This window comes from Microtus oregoni, unplaced genomic scaffold, assembly GCF_018167655.1.
Source record: "Microtus oregoni isolate MIOR12 unplaced genomic scaffold, Mior012 000016F_ref0000370, whole genome shotgun sequence".
Lineage (NCBI taxonomy): Eukaryota > Metazoa > Chordata > Mammalia > Rodentia > Cricetidae > Microtus > Microtus oregoni.
The window spans coordinates 32,618,644-32,638,300 of record NW_024543075.1 but is presented as its reverse complement, the minus strand read 5'-3'; the positions used below and the strand labels follow the sequence as shown (position 1 = coordinate 32,638,300).

The 19,657-nt window shown below is 44.6% G+C and overlaps 1 protein-coding gene across 1 annotated transcript in view; it reads left to right on the top strand.

The window, feature by feature from the left end:
* The window catches only part of Parva (parvin alpha), a 153,979-nt gene that overhangs the window by 117,934 nt on the left and 16,388 nt on the right, over positions 1 to 19,657 (top strand). The window contains exons 5-7 of the mRNA XM_041666502.1: positions 1,454 to 1,594; positions 14,969 to 15,084; positions 19,391 to 19,449. Of these exons, the coding sequence (XP_041522436.1) occupies positions 1,454 to 1,594; positions 14,969 to 15,084; positions 19,391 to 19,449 (316 nt within the window). The remainder of the gene's footprint in view (positions 1 to 1,453; positions 1,595 to 14,968; positions 15,085 to 19,390; positions 19,450 to 19,657) is intronic.

Sequence of the window (19,657 nt, the reverse complement as noted above, 5' to 3'; positions counted from 1 at the left end):
AACTCACTCCGTAGGGCAGCTGGCCTTGAACTCACAGAGATCCGCAGCCTTTACCTGGGATTAAAGGTGTGCACCACCATGCCTGGCTACTGGGTGCTTTCTTCTTCAAGTTTGTATCCAATACTCTGCAGGTGCTCCTGTGCGTATTATTAGAGCATGGACATAGAAGTCCCATGAGGGGCTTGTCTGGCAGGATTTATAGGAGCCATCCGTTTTTAGACACAGTCTGATTTTAGGGATGTAAAAAATGTGAAGAAAAAAACGTGTGCCTCAGAATTGACACTGTCTGTGGCAAGGGTGGGGGTTGGGAGAGAAAGTGTAAGAGATGCTTCCATCAGACCAATGTGGTTGGACGTGACGCCCATACAAGAGTAGACAGGATGTCTAGAAAAGGGCATGGCTGGCCAATTAGGACACTGTGGAACAGAAGAGTGGGAAACCCAGAATTCAGGAAGCACATTCAAAGGTGGCCGGTTAAATCCCCACTTCTGTGGTCCTGGAGGCCCATGGCACAATCAAAGGGCTGGTGCTGTCATTAGACAAGGAATAGTGTCACTCTTCTGGAAGGACCTCTGCACCTTTGGTCCCTCATATCCAAAAGCTTCATGTCTGCAGATTCAGCATGCTACTATCTAGACTCAACTGGAGAAAGAGTCTCAATGAGGGATTGGCTACACTCTACACTGGCTGGGCCTGTGGGCATGTCTGTGGAGAATTATATTAATGAAGTTCATTGGTGTGGGAATCCCAGCCCAATGTGTGGGCAGCACCAATCCCTACATGGGGAGTTCTGAACTATGAGTCAGGAAGTGGAGCTGAGCACAAGCGAGTGAGTGAGCATGCATGCATCCCTCTCTCTGTATGATGTCATATGACCAAGTATCTCGGGCTCCTGTGACTTCCCCACAGTGATGGAATGGAGCTGAGTGGGCATGCATGCATCCATCTCTCTGAATGATGTCATGTGACTTCCCCACAGTGATGGAATGGAGCCTGGAACTATGAACCAAGATAAATGTTCTCTGTGGAGTTGCTTTTTGTGGGGTATTTTATCACAGCAACAAAAATGGCAGTAGAACAAATTGAAATATTTGAGCAAAAATTGTATCTGTGCTAAAAATGCCCATGCTCTTCTTGTCATAATTCTATAAACGATATAGAATAACAGCATGTAATGATCTTTATGTTGTGTGAGGCATTTGAATAATCCAGACATGATTGAAGCATACGAGAGGATTGCATAGACTCTAGGCAAACATACCACCACATTTTCACAGGACGCTCGACACCTTAATTTGACTGATTATCTGGGGGGATCCCCAGGCGATCCTAGGGTTGGCTGTAGGTATTTGGTGATTGAGTGTGTGTTGTCATAAGTGAACGAATAAAGGAATAGGCATGAGTTAGATTTTCTGTGACTCAAGATAATAGCTCCTTTTTTTTGTCACCCCAGAGAAGCTGGAGAGTGAGAAGCTCAATGTGGCAGAGGTTACCCAGTCAGAGATCGCCCAGAAGCAAAAGCTGCAGACTGTGCTGGAGAAGATCAACGAAACACTGAAGCTTCCTCCCAGGAGCATCAAGTGGAACGTAGACTGTGAGTTCTGCAAACGAGGAGGGCTGGTAATGACCCGGTCCCCGTGTGTCCCCACTGTCCCTAAGCTGTGAGCCCTGCAGATGAGGAGGGCTGGGAATGACCCCCCATGTGTCCCCACTGTCCCTAAGCTGTGAGTACTGCAGACGAGGGCTGGAGGATGACCCGGTCCCCATGTGTCCGCACCATTCCTAAGCTGTGAGGCCTGGCATGCAAATTCTTTTCTCTTTGAGAATCATCTTTCTGAGAATCACCTTTCGTGGGAAAGATAGCCTATTGTGCAAACCCTTGGAGGAAAAATATTAAAATGTTCATATCAGTGTCCCTTTGTCTGGAAGGTGTTTTGTGTCAGCCTTGTCTGAGGTCAGCCTGGAAAGGAAATGACACTTGTGAGTGCCACTTCCGAGACCCACACAGCCTGCTGAGGGCGCTGCTGTCTCTGGCATGTGGAGACATTGGCAAGCTGAGGCCACAGGTTCACACAGCTGAGAGGCCGAGCTTCAGTTCCGTCCCAAACCCCACCCCCTGTCACTTCCACTCTGCTTCTCAGACGGAGCAAAGATACTGCTGAGGTCCAAAGCCCTAGAAAAGGTTTATTAGAGTGTAGGGTGGTGCAGAGGAGAGAGATATAGGGGGGCAGGCTCGTGCCATGGTACAGATCTGGAAGTCAGGAGACACCTTCCTGAGTTACTTCTCCCCTTCCCCTTCACATGGATTTATTTGCTTAACTGCTTCTACTCAACATGGTTTCTCCACTTAATTCAGGACCCCTGACTAGGGAATGATGCCTCCTACGGTGGGTGGGGTCTCGCAGCTACATAGTCACTACAGTGAGGGGGGATTTCTTTCTTTCTTTTTTCCTGTTTGAAAAAAAAAATATGTTTTTAATTCTCCTAAGTGGTGGATCCATTTTGAGCCCTATAAATGGGATGGGTAAGCTCTGCCACATTGACTTCACTTCAGTTAAGACAGTCCACACAAACACAGCCCAGGGCTGTGGCGAGCTGCCTTGTGGGTTCTGAAGATTGAACGCAGGTACTTTGGAAGAGTAACTAGTGCTCCTAACCTCTGAGCCGTCTCTCCAGTCCCTAGGCTGCTCATTCTTTTGCTGCCTCGACAGTGTGCCTTGGCACCTAATATAAACTGTAACTCAGATTCAGCAGTAAGTCACTGGGTCACCTGATCCTAGCAGTGACCGCCTGTCCCCAGTCAGGAAGTTGAATGGCTTTTCTCTTTGTAAAGAAACAAAGCTTTCTACATTGCAAATAAAAAGGTTACATGCTGTTTGGACCTAACTATTAGGAACTTTGTTTTATTGCATCCCGTTTATAAGCCTTAAAATGGATCCACCCCCTTGGAGAGTTTTTAAATATTTTTTTTCAAACTTCCAAAATAAAAAGAAATCCCCTTCCCCCACTGTAGTGACCTCACAGCTGCCAATGGCCACCTCCTCTCCTCATTTCAACACTGGAGCCAAAACGCCCAGGACCTCCTTCAGCATAATTATGCCGTTGCTGGCATAGAACAACATGATAAGCTGGGAACAGGGCATTCTCTGCTTAGCCAGAGTCACTTGAGGGTAGACGACAGGACCTGGCTTCGGGCCCCAGAAGCTACCCTGCTAAGGAGCCCTATTTCTCTGTGCCCCTAAGAAATTGAACAGTGTTCAGAAAAAGATACATGGGGCTGGGAAGATGGCTCACTGGGTAAAGTGCTTGACTTACAAGCCCCAGCACCCACCTAAAAAAATAAATAAATAAATAAAAATAAAAAAATTAAAGAGCCCAGAGTAGTGCCACTTGCCTGTAATTTCAGCCCTAATGAAAAAGAAACAGGAGGAGCTCTGGGGTTTGCTGGCTGGCCCATCTAGGTGAACAAGTGATACTGGCCTCTGACCTCACACATAGACACACAACATATACACGTATAACACACACACATACGTGCACACGCGCACGTACACACACACACAGGTTGGTTGCTAATATCAAATGGCTTTAGTTGGATGTCTTTGCTGTCTGTCTGTTTACTTCTTGTGGATTATTCTTCCTGGCTAGATCTCCAGAATGGAGATGGATTAGTGGGTCAGAAGGGATAATTATCCTCTTGGCTGCTCCCTGCGATGCCTCAGGGCATCAAGAAGAGCTGGGGCTTGTTTACAAGAAGAAGCAGTGTGTTCTAGCAGGAACAGAGCAGGCACAGCTCACAGGGAAAAGTCTCTCCTTTCTCTCTTCTAATCAGCCCTGGCTGTGCATTTGGGGACACTGTGTCGCCTTTATGCTCAGGACAAGGGTGGCAGGGACAGGCTGCTAAGTGGCCAGGGTCTTTGATCTAGGACTTTAAGGATTTCTTTCTTTTCTGTTCCCAAACAGAATTTTTTATTATTGAAAGTTTAAAGAATGCCAGTATAAATAAACATACTTAAATATTAATGTCTATTTTAATACTTGCAATGCTCGCTCACCCACTTCAAGTAATTCTTTTATCACCTTCATTTCATGGATGGGGAAATCAAGACACAGAAGACACTATGAACATTACCATCCCAGGATCAGGGATTCTAGCTTCTTCACTATCGTTTCCACAGAATCAGGAAGCGTGGCTGGCACACTTGATGCCCCCTGATGTTTGCTGAGGAGCACCGCTGTCCTGTACAGAGTGTTGAAAAATGGAGGCAGGAATCTGTGCCAGAGAAGCCAGCTGCCAAGCCAGGCTGTACTGAGCCTGTACATGCAGCCTCCATAAGCTGCCTACCCAGAGATGGGCTGTGAAATTGTTGGAGTTATAGCTGCAGGGTGTGTGTGCACGTTTGCGTGCATGCATGTGTGTGTGTGTAATAAAGGGTGTATAGAACATGCTTTTCATTTATTCATGCATGAATATGCAACTATGCATTTATAGATAGTAATCTCCCTGTATCCACAGGGGGTGTCTTTCACCACTCTGGGGGATGTCTGCACCATGGGTAGTTCCAGACATTACATGTGCACAGACACACGAATGGAATAGCTTTTCCCTGTCCTTTTATCTTAAGTTAGCATACAAGTTACTGGGTTACACTGTGCATTTTCACACTTCTATGTCACCATACTTTGTTCTAATCCACCCTCGGTTCTCACTGCTCTCCCGCCTTCTTGTCCCTTTCTTGCTGATCTGATTCCTCACCCCAAATAGCACCTGATTCTGTTCTCATGTCACGTGTATCTCGTTCCCTCATTTTCCTCTGTCCTTTAAGATCTCTTTCTCCTCCTCTTCCTTCCCCCTCTTCCTCCTTCTTTTCCCCACCTCACACACGGGCACATACACAAATGTCATAACTTTATTTTTCTTTGTAGCTGAGTTTAAATGTACTGTACCCTTGTCTGCATATCATGTACCCATTCATCTGTTGATGGACATCTAGGCTGGTTCCGTTTTCTGGCTGTGTACAGTGCAGTAATAAACGTGGATGTGCAAGTATCCCTGTGGCATGTTGCCTTAGAAGTTTTTTTTTTTAGATACACCAGGAGTGATCTAGCTAGTGTATATGGTAGTTCTATATTTAGTTTTTTTCAAGAACTGCCATGCTGATTCGCATAGTAGCCCACCAGTGTGAATGAGGGCTCCTCATACCCTGTGTCCCCACTGGGATTTGTTGTTGCTTATTCTCCTGATGGTGGTCATTCTGGCTGGGGTGAGATGAAATCTCACAGTACTTTTAATGTGCATTGCCCTGATAGCTAAGGATATTGAACACCATTTCAGATATATATATATATATATATATATATATATATATATATATATATACAGAATGTATATATTCGCTTGAGAAATGTCTATTCAGTACATTTGCCCATTTAGTGATTGGATGATTTAGGGGGTAGAATGATGTTTAAATTTTTTTAAAGTTCTTTATAGAAGCTACATATTGTGGATCTAGATAGTAACTGGTAAGGATTTTCTCTCATTCTGTAGACTGTTTCCTCACTCTGGTAGATTATTTCCTCTGCTGTGCAGAGGTTTTTACTTTCCTACAGCCCCATTTCCTGAGCCCCTAGGCTCATTGAGGGACGACCGTGTCTACACCTGTATGGCAGCCTTTTATATAGATTTGTTCTAGCAGCTTCCACTTTTCGGGTCTCACGTTAAGATCTTTGATCCATTTTAAGTGGATTGATACTCAAGGTGAGAGATGCAGATCTTGCTTCGTTCTTTTCCATGTAGATATCTTGTTCTCCTAGCACCATTTGTTTTTATTTATTTATTTATTAAAGATTTCTGCCTCCTCCCTGCCACCGCCTCCCATTTCCCTCCCCCTCCCCCAGTCAAGTCCCCCTCCCTCATCAGCCCAAAGAGCAATCAGGGTTCCCTGCCCTGTGGGAAGTCCAAGGACCACCCACCTCCATCCAGGTCTAGTTAGGTGAGCATCCAAACTGCCTAGGCTCCCACAAAGCCAGTACGTGCAGTAGGATCAAAAACCTATTGCCATTGTTCTTGAGATCTCAGTAGTCCTCATTGTCTGCTATGTTCAGCAAGTCCGGTTTTATCCCAGGCTTTTTCAGACCCAGGCCAGCTGGCCTTGGTGAGTTCCCGATAGAACATCCCCATTGTCTCAGTGTGTGGGTGTGTACCCCTCGCAGTCCTGAGTTCCTTGCTCGTGCTCTCTCTTCTTCTGCTCCTGATTTGGACCTTGAGATTTCAGTCCGGTGCTCCAATGTGGGTCTCTGTCTCTGTCTTCTTTCATCGCCTGATGAAGGTTAATATTCAGGAGGATGCCTATATGTTTTTCTTTGGGTTCTTCTTCTTATTTAGCTTCTCTAGGATCACTAATTATAGCCTCAATGTCCTTTGTTTATGGCTAGAAACCAAATATGAGTGAGTACATCCCATGTTCCTCTTTTTGGTCTAACTTACCTCACTCAGGATAGTGTTTTCTATTTCCATCCATTTGCATGCAAAATTCAAGAAGTCATTGTTTTTTACTGCTGAGTAGTACTCTAATATGTATATATTCCATACTTTCTTCATCCATTCTTCCATTGAAGGACATCTAGGTTGTTTCCAGGTTCTGGCTATTACAAACAATGCTGCTATGAACATAGTAGAGCATATACTTTTGTTGTATGATAGGGCATCTCTTGGGTATATTCCCAAGAGTGGTATTGCTGGGTCCAGGGGTAGGTTGATCCCGAATTCCCTGAGAAACCGCCACACTGCTTTCCAAAGTGGTTGCACAAGTTTGCATTCCCACCAGCAATGGATGAGTGTACCCCTTTCTCCACAACCTCTCCAGCAAAGGTTATCTTTGTTGTTTTTGATTTTAGCCATTCTGACAGGTGTAAAATGGTATCTTAAAGTTGTCTTGATTTGCATTTCCCTGATCGCTAAGGAAGTTGAACATGACCTTAAGTGTCTTTTGGCCATTTGAACTTCTTCTGTTGAGAATTCTCTCTTCAGCTCAGTGCCCCATTTTATAATTGGGTTGATTAGCCTTTTACGGTCTAGTTTCTTGAGTTCTTTATATATTTTGGAGATCAGACCTTTGTCAGTTGCGGGGTTGGTGAAGATCTTCTCCCAGTCAGTGGGTTGCCTTTTTGTCTTAGTGACAGTGTCCTTTGCTTTACAGAAGCTCCTCAGTCTCAGGAGGTCCCATTTATTCAATGAGGCCCTTAATGTTTGTGCTGCTGGGGTTATACGTAGGAAGTGGTCTCCTGTGCCCATGTGTTGTAGAGTACTTCCCACTTTCTCTTTTATCAGGTCCAGTGTGTTCGGACTGATATTGAAGTCTTTAATCCATTTGGACTTGAGTTTTGTGCATGGTGAAAGATATGGATCTATTTTCATTCTTCTACAGATTGACATCCAGTTTTGCCAGCACAATTTGTTGAAGATGCTCTCTTTTTTCCATTGTATACTTTTAGCTCCTTTATCGAAAATCAGGTGTTCATAGGTTTGTGGGTTAAAGTCAGGTTCTTCTATTTGATGCCATTGGTCGACTTCTCTGTTTTTATGCCAATAATAACCTGTTTTCAATACTGTAGCTCTGTAATAGAGTTTGAAGTCAGGGATGGTAATGCCTCCAGATGATCCTTTATTGTATAAGATTGTTTTGGCTATCCTGGGTTTTTTGTTTTTCCATATAAAGTTGATTATTGTCTTCTCCAGATCTGTGAAGAATTTTGATGGGATTTTGATGGGGATTGCACTGAATCTATAGATTGCTTTTGGTAGAATTGCCATTTTTACTATGTTGATCCTCCCAATCCCAGAGCAAGGGAGATCCTTCCGTTTTCTGGTGTCCTCTTCAATTTCTTTCTTTAAAGACTTAAAGTTTTTGTCAAATAGATCTTTCACTTCCTTGGTCAGAGTTACCCCAAGATATTTTATGCTATTTGTGGCTATCGTGAAAGGTGATGCTTCTCTGTTCCTTATCCTTAGTGTATAGGAAGGCCACTGATTTTTTGGAGTAGATCTTGTATCCTGCCACATTACTAAAGGTGTTTATCAGCTGTAGGAGTTCTTTGGTAGAGTTTTTGGGGTCGCTTATGTATACTATTATATCATCTGCAAATAATGAAAGCTTAACTTCTTCCTTTCTAATACGAATCCCCTTGATCCCCCTATGTTGTCTTATTGCTAGAACTTCAAGCACTATATTGAAGAGGTATGGAGAGAGTGGACATCCTTGTCGTGTTCCTGATTTTAGTGGGATGGCTTTGAGTTTTTTCTCCGTTTAATTTAATGTTAGCTGTCGGCTTGCTGTAAATAGCTTTTATTATATTTAGGTATGACCCTTGTATCCCTAATCTCTCCAAGACCTTTATCATAAAGGGGTGTTGAATTTTGTCGAATGCATTTTCAGCATCTAATGAAATGATCATATGGTTTTTTTTCTTTCAGTTTTTTTATATGGTGGATTACATTGATAGATTTGCGTATGTTGAACCAGCCCTGCATCTCTGGGATGAAGCCTACTTGATCATAATGGATAATTTTTCTAATGTGTTCTTGGATTCGGTTTGCCAGTATTTTATTGAGAATTTTTGCGTTGATATTCATGAGTGAGATAGGCCTGTAATTCTCTTTCTTGGTTGGGTCTTTGTGTGGTTTTGGTATCAGGGTAACTGTAGCTTCATAAAAGGAATTTGGCAATGACTCTTCTGTTTCTATATTGTGAAATACATTAAGGAGTATAGGTATTAGCTCTTCTTGGAAGTTCTGGTAGAATTCTGCATTGAAACCATCTGGTCCTGGGCTTTTTTTGGAAGGGAGATTTTTGATAACAGTTTCTAATTCTTCGCGACTAACAGGTCTATTTAGATCGTTTACCTGGTCTTGGTTTAGCTTTGGTATATGGTACTTATCTTAAAAAATGTCCATTTCTTTTGCATTTTCCAGTTTTGTGGCATACAGGCTTTTGTAGTAAGATCTAATGATTCTCTAAATTTCCTCTGTGTCTGTGGTTATGTCCCCCTTTTCATTTCTGATCTTATTTATTTGCGTGTTCTCTCTCTGTCGTTTAATTAGTTTGGATAGGGGTTTGTCGATCTTGTTGATTTTCTCCAAGAACCAACTTTTTGTTTCATTGATTCTTTGGACTGTTTTCTGTGTTTCTATTTTGTTGATTTCTGCCCTCAGTTCTTCTACTCCTCCTGGGCGTGTCTGCTTCTTTTTTTTCTAAGGCTTTCAGGTGTGCTGTTAAGTCTCCAATGTATGCTTTCTCCGTTTTCTTTAAGTGGGCACTTAGTGCTATGAACTTTCCTCTTAGCACTACTTTCCTTGTGTCCCATAGGTTTGAGTATGTTGTCTCTTTATTTTCATTAAATTCAAGGAAGACTTTAATTTCTTTCTTAATATCTTCCTTGACCCAGGTGTGGTTCAGTAGGTGACTGTTCAGTTTCCATGAGTTTGTCAGCTTTCTGAGGGTACCATTGTTGTTGCCTTCTAACTTTAATCCATGGTGATCTGATAAGACACAGATGGACACTGATTTTTTTTGTATCTGTGGAGGTTTCCTTTGTTTCCGAGTATGTGGTCAATTTTTGAGAAGGTTCCATGAACTGCAGAGAAGAAGGTATATTCTTTCCTATTTGGGTGGAGTGTTCTATAGATGTCTGTTAAGTCCATTTGCTTCATTACCTCCAATAATTCTCTTAATCCTCTATTAGGTTTCTGTCTGATTGACCTGTCCCTTGGAGAGAGAGGTGTGTTGAAGTCTCCTACTACTAGTGTGTGTGGTTTGATGTCTGCCTTGAGTTCTAGTAATATTTCTTTTATATAAGTGGGTGCTTTTATATTAGGGGCGTAGATATTCAGGATTGAGATGTCATCCTGATGAATTGTTCCTGTTATGAGTATAAAGTGTCCATCTCGATCTCTTCTGATTGATTTTAGTTTGAAGTCAGTTTTGTTAGAAATTAGTATGGCCACACCTGCTTTTTTCTTAGGACCATTTGCTTGAAACACTTTTTCCTAACCCTTTACTCTGAGTAGATGCCTGTCTTTGTGGTTGAGATGTGTTTCTTGCAAACAGCAGAATGTTGGATCCTGTTTTCGTATCCAATCTCTTAGCCTGTGCCTTTTTATAGGTGAATTGAGCCCATTAATATTAAGTGATATTAATGACCAGTGGTTGTTTACTCCAGTTATTCTTATTATTTTTGGTAGTAGAGTTTGTGTGTCTCCCTTCTTTGAGTTGTGCTGGTGAAGGGTCGCTAGATGCCTGAGTTATTGTAGGCAGTGTTGGGAATGTTGGATTCCTTGGGTTGCAATTTTCCTTCTATTACTTTCTGTAGGGCTGGATTTGTGGCTATGTATTGTTTAAATTTGTTCTTATCCTGGAATGTCTTGTTTTCTCCATTGATAGTGAACAATAGCTTGGCTGGGTATAGTAGTTTGGTTTTGCATCCATGGTGTCTTAGTTTCTGAAGTACCTCTATCCAGGACTTTCTGGCTTTCATGGTTTCCATAGAGAAGTCAGGTGTAAGTCTGATCGGTTTACCTGTATAAGTTACTTGGCCTTTTTCCTTTGCAGCTCTTAACATTCTTTCTTTAACCTGTATATTTTGTGTTTCGATTATTATATGGCGAGGGGATGTTTTTCTTTGATCCAGTCTGTTTGGTGTTCTGTATGCTTCTTGAATATTCAAAAGAATATCTTTCTTTATGTTGGGAAAGTTTTTTTCCATGATTTTGTTAAAAATATTTTCTGGGCCTTTGAGCTGTGACTCTTCTCCTTCTTCTATTCCTATTATTCTTAGGTTTGATCTTTTTATTGTGTCCCATATTTCCTGAATGTTTTGTGATGAGAATTTGTTGGCTTTGCTGTTTTCTTTGATCAATGCGTTTATTTTCTCTATGGTGTCCTCAGAATCTGAAATTCTTTCTTCTATCTCTTGTTTATGCTTGTTTCTGTAGACTCTGCTCGTTGACCTAGATTTTCCATAACCAGCTGGTCCTCAGTTTGTGTTTTCTTCCTTGCTTCCATTTCAGTTTTCAATTCTTGAACTGTTTCCATTACCTGTTTGATCGTTTTTTTTCTTGGTTTCCAGGGTATCATGTACGTATTTACTCATTTCTTCAAACTTTTTGTTATACTTCTCATCCATTTCTATAAGGGCGTTTTTTACTTGTTGTTTAAGGTACTCTATTGCTTTCATAAAGTCAATTTTTTCCACTTCTTCTGTGTTAGGATGTTCAAGTCCTTCTGTTGTTAGATCATTGGGTTCTGGTGTTTTCATGTTGTTTTTCAGATTATTGGGTGAATTCTTGCCTTGGCACCTGCCCATCTCCTCCTATCAATGCTATCTAATGGGTCTTTTAAAACCGGATCAGGTTTCCCAGCTGGCCAGGGGCTCCTCTTACAAAATGCCCTCGCTCTGTTTCCTGGCTCCTGCCGGAGGCCAAGATCCCTCTCACTCCTCAGAAGGGTCTTCAGGAACAGGACCAGGGTCCCCGTTTGCCAGGGACCTCGCCAACAAAAGGCCTACCTGTTTGATTTATTTGTAGTGGGGCGATCTGCTCTCGGTGTTGTGTGCCGGTCCCCGCCGCCTGCGGCCTGCATCTGTCGCTCCCTGTGTCTGCCGCCAGTCCCCCCCCAGCACCATTTGTTAAAGAGGCTCGGTGATTTTTTTTTTTCTCTAGTGTATGTTTTTTACATCCTTCTTGAAAATCAGGTGGTTATAACCGTGTGCGTTCATTTCTTGGTATTCCCCGCTCTCCTATTGATCCACAGGTTTGTTTTGTGTGTCTTCCTTTAACGTTTTTTTCCATGCTAACAACATATATATCATACACTGTGATCCTCACACCTGTGCCTTAATGTATAACAACAAAACTAACATGAAGGGCTGGAGAGATAGCAGTCAAGAGCACTGGCTGCTCTTTTTGAGGACCAGGCCCTGTTCCCAACACCCACCTGACTGCTCATAACTATCTGTAGTTCCAGTAACAGATCTGATACCTTCCTCTGCTCTCTGAATACACATGGTGCATACAGGCAAAACGTCCGTACACATGCAATCAATGTAATTAAACCTAATTTAAAAAACTAGCATGACTCTTCTTTCTTTCATAATTCTGTAGAATATTCATAGATATTGAATATTGTACTACTACTACTGTGGATCTGAAATCTCAGCGCCCAGATTTTTCTCTGTTATTGAAAGCTCTCCCTTTTCACTTCAAGCCTTCACTTCAGCTTGTCTGCATTGCCAGCCTCACTGTTTTCCTGCCCTGGAGCCATCATTAAGTTAAATAACACAGTCACTGCTATTCACTGAGGCAGCCTGACATCTGATATGGCCACCAGGTGACTGGCAGAGGAGTAGCATCCGGGGTGTGGATGCACTGGACAAGGAATAGTTCACGTCTTGAGCAGGGAAGAGCGAGCGACACAGCTCAGAGCAGTCTTATATTCCTTTTCAAGAGCCGATCGCAAGTACATGTTTGTATGCGTGCATGTGTGTATATACACCTGCATACATGTACATGTAGATGTGCATGGCTTGTGTTCTTGTCTTGTTTCTGTGGACTCTCCTTCTAGCATTGTTAATAGTTCGGTGACATTGTCTTGACCATGATTTTCTGTGAGTTCAAAGGCTCTGTTTTGCGACTCTGTCATAGCCGTGAAAGGCCGTGCGGGATGCATCTGCTTGGTGCAGCCTCAGGATTGCAGGGAGAACCTTAGAAAACAGCTGCAAGCAAAGAAGTAGGAATGAGTGGGCTGCAGTTAAGACTCGAAGGTCCTTCTCATGGTCTTCCTCTCATGAGTTCTGCTATGGACCTTTGTAACATAAAGTTCTCTGCCTAGGAGGGAGCAAGAAGGCAGAAATAAAAATAAAAAAGAACCTCCAGAGGCCAGTGAAGTGGCTCAACAGGTAAAGGAGTTTATCTCCAGATTTGACAGCCTGAGTTCAATCCCCAGAACCCACCACATGGTGGAAGGTGATATCCAACTCCCAAAAGTTGTTGTCTGACCTCCCTGTGCATGCCATGGCAAATGTATGTCCCCTCTGTGATGAATCAAGAAAATATTTTAAAATGAGTTTTAAAAAAAGAAAAAAAAACTTCAGGAGAGCCAGATTGGGCTCCACCGAAAGTTCTGGACCTAGCAGAACTACATGGTTTTGTTGTCTCTCAACAACCATAACGAGTTTGGAAGGCCTAATCTGGCCATCCTCTTCTTCCTGGTTGTGAGGGTTTCCCAGGGTTTTGCTTTTGATGCTGCTGCTATATGACACAGGCTGGCATCTTTGTTCACATTCTCTGTGTGGCTTTATGGGGTTATTCCTTTTTGAAAAGAATTTCCTGGAGGACAGAACATTTGTTGAAAGGGTCTGACATCTGTCTGATGTCTTTGATGTCACTTGCCAAGATGATATGCAGTGATCCCAAGCAGGACTTGACTGACGTGAACTTTTCCAACATCAAGTTTGTCGTTAAAAGCAAGAGAACCTCAAGTGTACTTACAGCCCCTGGGATCCAACCAGGGTGATACAGCAATCCTGACTGGGAAAGCAATCCCTGATTTGACTCTGTCCTTCTGCGACAGTGCCGTGTCAGTGGTCCAGTCCCAAACAGGAGCCGGTCACTGTAGGTCACAGACCTGCTGCTTGGTGTCACACTGAGCCACTGTTAGCCATTAGGAAACACTGTCTATGGAGCAGCCATGATAAGGAACAGTGCTAATGGTGTCAAAGGGCTGTCTGAATCATTTCCTTCCTTGGTGGCATCTCAAAGCTTCTAAAGCAGATTTTTGGTTTTTTTATTTTATTTTATTTTTTTAATCTGGGGAAGAAAAAGGACACCCTGATAATGAACCTAATTCAGGGGACATAGACATGTGCAACTCTGGATTCTCCCTTAACTGTCCCTGTAATGAAGACCCCTGAAGCTAGTAGAGCTGCACAGGCAAGCAGAGAGCCTGGCGGCCCTGCCCTTTACAAGACAGAGAGGGTTGGCACACCCTGATTGCCTCCATGCCAGGTACTTTCTCATAAGTTATAATCAAAAATACCAGTCATTCCTGGGCACCTGCAGTGTTCCAGGAGCTCTGTCTGCCCTCACTATCTTTGGAAGTTTTTACAGTGTGTTATGTCTACCTGTGAACTGTCATCTTTCAGGAGATGACTAGCTTAAGGCTCAATGACCAGAGTAGCCCCTGCCCAAAGCCATCATCAGTAAACAGGAAGCAGGGAAACAAAGTCACTTTCCATTTCTAGTCTGCCTTGTAAGTCAGTCTTTATCCCATCTACTGAGAAAGCAACAAGCAGAAGAGCCTGGCCTTCAGCAGTGTGGATGGATTGTTATGGGCTTAGCACCTGTAGAAGACACCTGGGTATGCTTGGACACATGGACTACACCCACCTATCAGGCATGAGCAGCCGAGCTGTCTGCGTGGTTCCCATGCCTTCTTTTAGGGAGGTTGGCCCTAGATGGAGGAAGAGACCCAGGAGACACTCCTACTTTGTGTCTCTTGATTCTAGAGAAGTTTGTGAGCAGCCTCGGATAGGTGAAGTGCTAACAATCCAGTATCCCCTGTCAGGTGGGTAGGGGGAGTGGGTACAGATGAGAGCAGGGGCTGGACAGGGAAAGCCAATCTGAGCTCCAGGCTATTCTTTGCTGAAGTCCTCGTGGGGAACCTCCAGTGAGAGTGGAGATACCGTGCTGAAAATCTGCCAATGATAGTGTCCAAGAAGGAACCCATGGGTCATGGCCATAAATGAGAGGGCTGGGAGTGGGAAGAACAGATGACGACTAAGGGAGTTCCCTGGTGCTTAGGACGCAGCAAGGGGCACTGAAGGGGATACTGCCATAATCTTAGCAGATGCTAAGATTAAAATAGTTTGCCTAGAATCTGAAGAAAGACTCTCATTTTCTAATCTTGCCTTTCAGCTGTTCATGCCAAGAGCCTGGTTGCCATCCTCCACCTGCTGGTCGCACTGTCTCAGTATTTTCGTGCACCAATCCGACTCCCAGACCATGTTTCCATCCAAGTGGTTGTGGTCCAGGTAAAAGGAACACTGCTCTACGTGCATGCGCCTGACGTCACAGAGACTGGGTCCTGCAGCAGTCAACGCATGTTGGATAGATCCTTAGAAGGACGTCTGCTGAAAGCTAAGGAGACCTGGTTGTGCTGTGTGCTGGGAGGCAGCCAGCACCTGTGGCCTTATGCCTGAGAAGCATGCAAAGAATAAGAGTGTGCGCATGTGTGCAGTGTAGCTGTGTGTGGGTGTGTGTCTATCTCTGTACAACATATAACTGAAGGTATATAGTTCATATATTTGTATGAAGGTGTATAATATATATGTTTCTGAGATATGCAGACTTCAGGAAAAGAGGTATTGTATGTGCCATGCACAATCCCTCCAGGCTTTGGAAAATCATATTTTTGGTAAAGTGTAGTGCATGTATTGTGTGTGAAGGCGTGTGTATTCAGTAGTGTGTGTGTGTGTAGTGTGTGTTCAAGCCTGTGTGTGTGTGCATGAAGGGTGTGTGTTCAAATGTGTGTACATATAAGGAATGTGTCTTCAAGCATATATGTGTTCAAGGATGTGTGAGTGAGAGTGTGTGTGTGTTCAATTGTGTTTTCAGGAATATATATGTGTGTGTGAAAGGGAGTGTGTGTGTGTGTAAGCCTAGAGGGGTGAGAGTATGTGTATATGCTGTGGGAGCTCCCATATGTAAGCTTGTGTGTAGGGAGGGAGTGTTGTATATTCAAGGATACACACACCAACATGCATGTTCATGCCCCTTGCTGCCGCTTCTCAGTCCCCAGCAAAGCCCGGCTGGACCTCAAGCCATCTATCTCATCCAGACTGTTGGATGGGAGTTTCCATTCACATATGGTCGTGTAATTTTCACAATGAGGGTGTAATCTCTCTCCCCATGGCTAGCTGACTCTGCTCCTAACCCCATTAAATACTCAAATGCAATTTTATTTTCCAACTTCATGCCCACTTAGCAAAAGGTCATCGTTGTGTTTGCTTATCTCTGAGTTGGTTTTTCGTTTTGTTTTGTTTCCAAATAAATATGCAGCGAGAGGGTGTGCACACAGGGATGCACACAGCCATCCAGGGTTCTGCAGCAGACAACAGGAGGCGGCTCTGCCATCAGTCAGTAAGGGAAAGCTTTTGGGTTGGTTGACTGCGCCAGATCAGGTCAGGCCTGTTCACAGGACAAAAGGGCTTTGAGCTGAGCTTTCAGGTCAGATGGTAACTGGAGGGGAGCATTCGACAATTGTGCTCCTAAGCAACGGATCACTCCTGCCCTAATGAGAAAGTCTTTCTTCCACACCTTCTGGCACTCAACTCCGCAAAGCATCATGAAGATATAATAGGAAAGGATGCATCGGCGCTGCCTTCAAGGAGCCCAGACAACACAGAAGGGGCAGAGGACTGTCCTTGACAGAGTCGAGCTGTGTGGTTCAGACCCTTAAGTGTGGCTGATAGACAGGTACTCAGAGTCCTTGTCATCAAGCACTTAGCCTTTATTGCCTTTGTGCCCAGAATTTTGTGGCCAGCCCAGAGCATCCTGGATCAACTGTCCTCCTGAGGAACCCAGACCATCTCTGTTTGTTATCCTTACCAGCCCATCACACACAAGTTCATCCTGTGTTTTGAAACGCTCCCATGGGGAAGGGAAGGATGGATGAAGGGTGATGGAGCACAGAGGATTTTGAAGTCAGTTAAATTGCTTTGGGATGTGCTGTCCAAAGCCATAGAAGGCACAACCCCAAGAGCAGACCCCAATAGTAACTGGCCCCTCAGGGGTGACTGGCAGCTCAGCGCCATCAGCTCAGGTGCAAAAGGTGCAGGTGCCGCAGGGTGCTAGTGGTGGACCAGGCTTTACCGGGGGTGCTAGGGATGGGGAAACAAGGGAAGATTCCTAGTCCCACTTCTCAGCTTTACTCTGAGCCAAAGACACTCTAAAAACAAAAACAAACAAACAAACAAAACAAAACAAAAGCCTGGCCTCTGCAGTGAATGAGTTCTTTGGTGACTAGCTAGCACAGGCTCTGGGAAGCCCTGAACTGTCTTACATTCAGTCATTAAGTTCACAAATGGCTCTTCCGTGGCTAATAGATTTCTAGGTAAGTTGGCCGTCCACATCTTCAGTGAGCACCGTGCCTTCTAGTTGTTTGTATGTTTATTGAATGTCGTCTTTCTGGCCAGGTGAGATGAACAGTTCTCTGATAGAAATAGCAAAACTTACCTGTTATTTCACTACAGACAAAAGGAAAGAAAGATGTGAGCCGCAGTCTGTGGGGGACTGCTATTTTGAAACAGTGGTCCCTGCAAGCTCACATCTCAGACCTTATTTTGAGCTCAATTATCAGCCATCAGAGGTAGTTGTTGGTTTAATTTCTGCGGCAGGGACTTTTGTTGGGGGGAGGATGTGGGAAAAAGGTTATGGGTGTAGTGTGTGTGTGTGTGTGTGTGTGTGTGTGAATTAGGGTTTGCGGGGTGATTAGCTTTATCAAGAGAACAAGCTCAGAAACAGGACTCAGAACTGTCAAGAAATACCTGGTGTGATAGTGCATAACTGTACCAGCACCTGGGAGGCCGAGGCAGGAGGACGGCTGCAAGTTTGAGGCTAGTCTAGACTATGTAATAAATTCCAAGTTAGCCTAGGCTACACAGTGAGGCTCAATCCTCCAGCCTCAGCCTCCAGTGTGCTGACTGGGATTAGATGTGCATGCTACCACACCCTGGTTCAGAGGCCTTTTCTTAGCATTAATTTGGGCTTTGGGACAGTGACTTTGTTCTGCCAACCTTTTATGGTGCCCAGACTGCCCTGCAAGGATCTGTGCTGGCTGCAGAGGGACCTGGTAGAGCGAATCTTTCTGCTGGTGTTCATCAGAAGGCCCTAGGGACCCGTGTGCTCCTTCACTGGCCCTATCCTCAACTCTCTAGTCACCTCTGGGGGAGTTGCCCAGGAACCAGCAGCAGCTTCCTCCCCCTAGAATGACCTCTCCCCAATGTTTCCTCTTCTTGGAAAGTATCTCTGACCACCTACCTGGAAGTCCACACAGTACTGAAGGCCAGCCTGGGTTTTATGAGTCACCCTGTCTTCAGAAAGAACAGAGGAAGAGGAGGAGAAGGGGGAAAGAAATGGCTGCACGGGGCTCAAAGTGCAGAGTGAGCCATGTATCTAAGTAAGGTGTGTGCTGCTCACTCACATTCCCCATGCCAGGACCAAGTGGAGCTGCTGGAGGGACCTGGCAAGGGCACCCTTCAGCGCAGCGCAGCTGTACCAGCGAGTCACCCGATAGATTAGTGCTGCCCTCGACCTTGGTGCGGTGGACAGCAGTCGATGCAGAGACACATAACTGAATAGCTGACTGTCAAGTGCTCAGCCCTAGATGAGACACCCACACCCGTCCCCTCAAGACTCAGGGACTGTCACCAAGGAGCAGGTACAAAGAAGCCAAGGGCCAGAGGGTGAGGTTGAGTGCTGTGAAATGCTGACTTCTAATGTGAGGTGGCCACTGCACTCAGGACCTCTCATGGCAGCACGAAACCAAGCCAGTCAGCAAGCTTGAGGGGGACACAGGGGCTCATAAGGCTCCATCCTTGATCACTGGTGACAGCTAAGAGATGGGAGTCATTTTTTCTTTTTAGGCCTGTGGCCTCTGGTAGGTTTCCCATGTTCCCACGGATGGCCCCGCACCCATGTGTGTGCAGGCAATAGTAATGGGCTCAGTGGGATGTACATATAGACATGAAGATGGGGGTGGAAGGCATTGAGAGAGTCCAGGAGGGGTGAGAGAGGCTAGATAGGATCAAGATATGTTGCATATATTGTGAAATTATCAAGAATAAATTAAAACGATTCAGAAAATTAAAGGGGCTTCATGGTTATTGGGTAAAGAGCAAAACAAAGCAAAAGTCCCCTTTGCCTCTGTCTGAATTCTCCAAGCTGCCCTGCACACCTCCATCCAGCCCACAGCTCTGCTGTGCACAGTGGTCTCCCTGCGGGGCCCCAGCTGGAGGCGGACACACCCAGCCGTCATTTCCATTGGGTTTGCTGTGCCTCGCTCCCTGAGGAACACAGCTGGCTTCCAACAGAGATCTTCTAAAAAGAAAGGCAGGCTTCACCGTCCAGGAATCGGCCTACTTATTTGGACTACACACCAATTGCACTTGGTTATGATGGTGCAGCCGGGTGTCCTCTCGTCACTGAATTTCCCCTTCCCGAACCTTCTCATCCCTTGACCTCTGGTGAAACGCCAATAAACTTCTCCATGTCGGGAATACCAACCAGTGTTTCTGCGTTGCTAAAGCCTGTTTTGTTCTCTTGTCTTCTCTGTTTCAGAAACGAGAAGGGATCCTCCAGTCTCGACAAATCCAAGAGGAAATAACTGGTAACACAGAGTATGTCAACACCATTGTTGCCAGCGAGTCTGTAATGGAACACAGATGTTTCTCTGAAATTCGCCCATTCGCTGATATTTAGTTTTCATTTACTGGGATTGCAGGAGGGATTAAGCTGTAGCCGATGATTATAGCTTAGCCTTTCCCGCGCATTCAAAACATGCCTCTTGCTGCTTAAGGTACAGCCTTGGGTGGGGAAAGGGGGAGA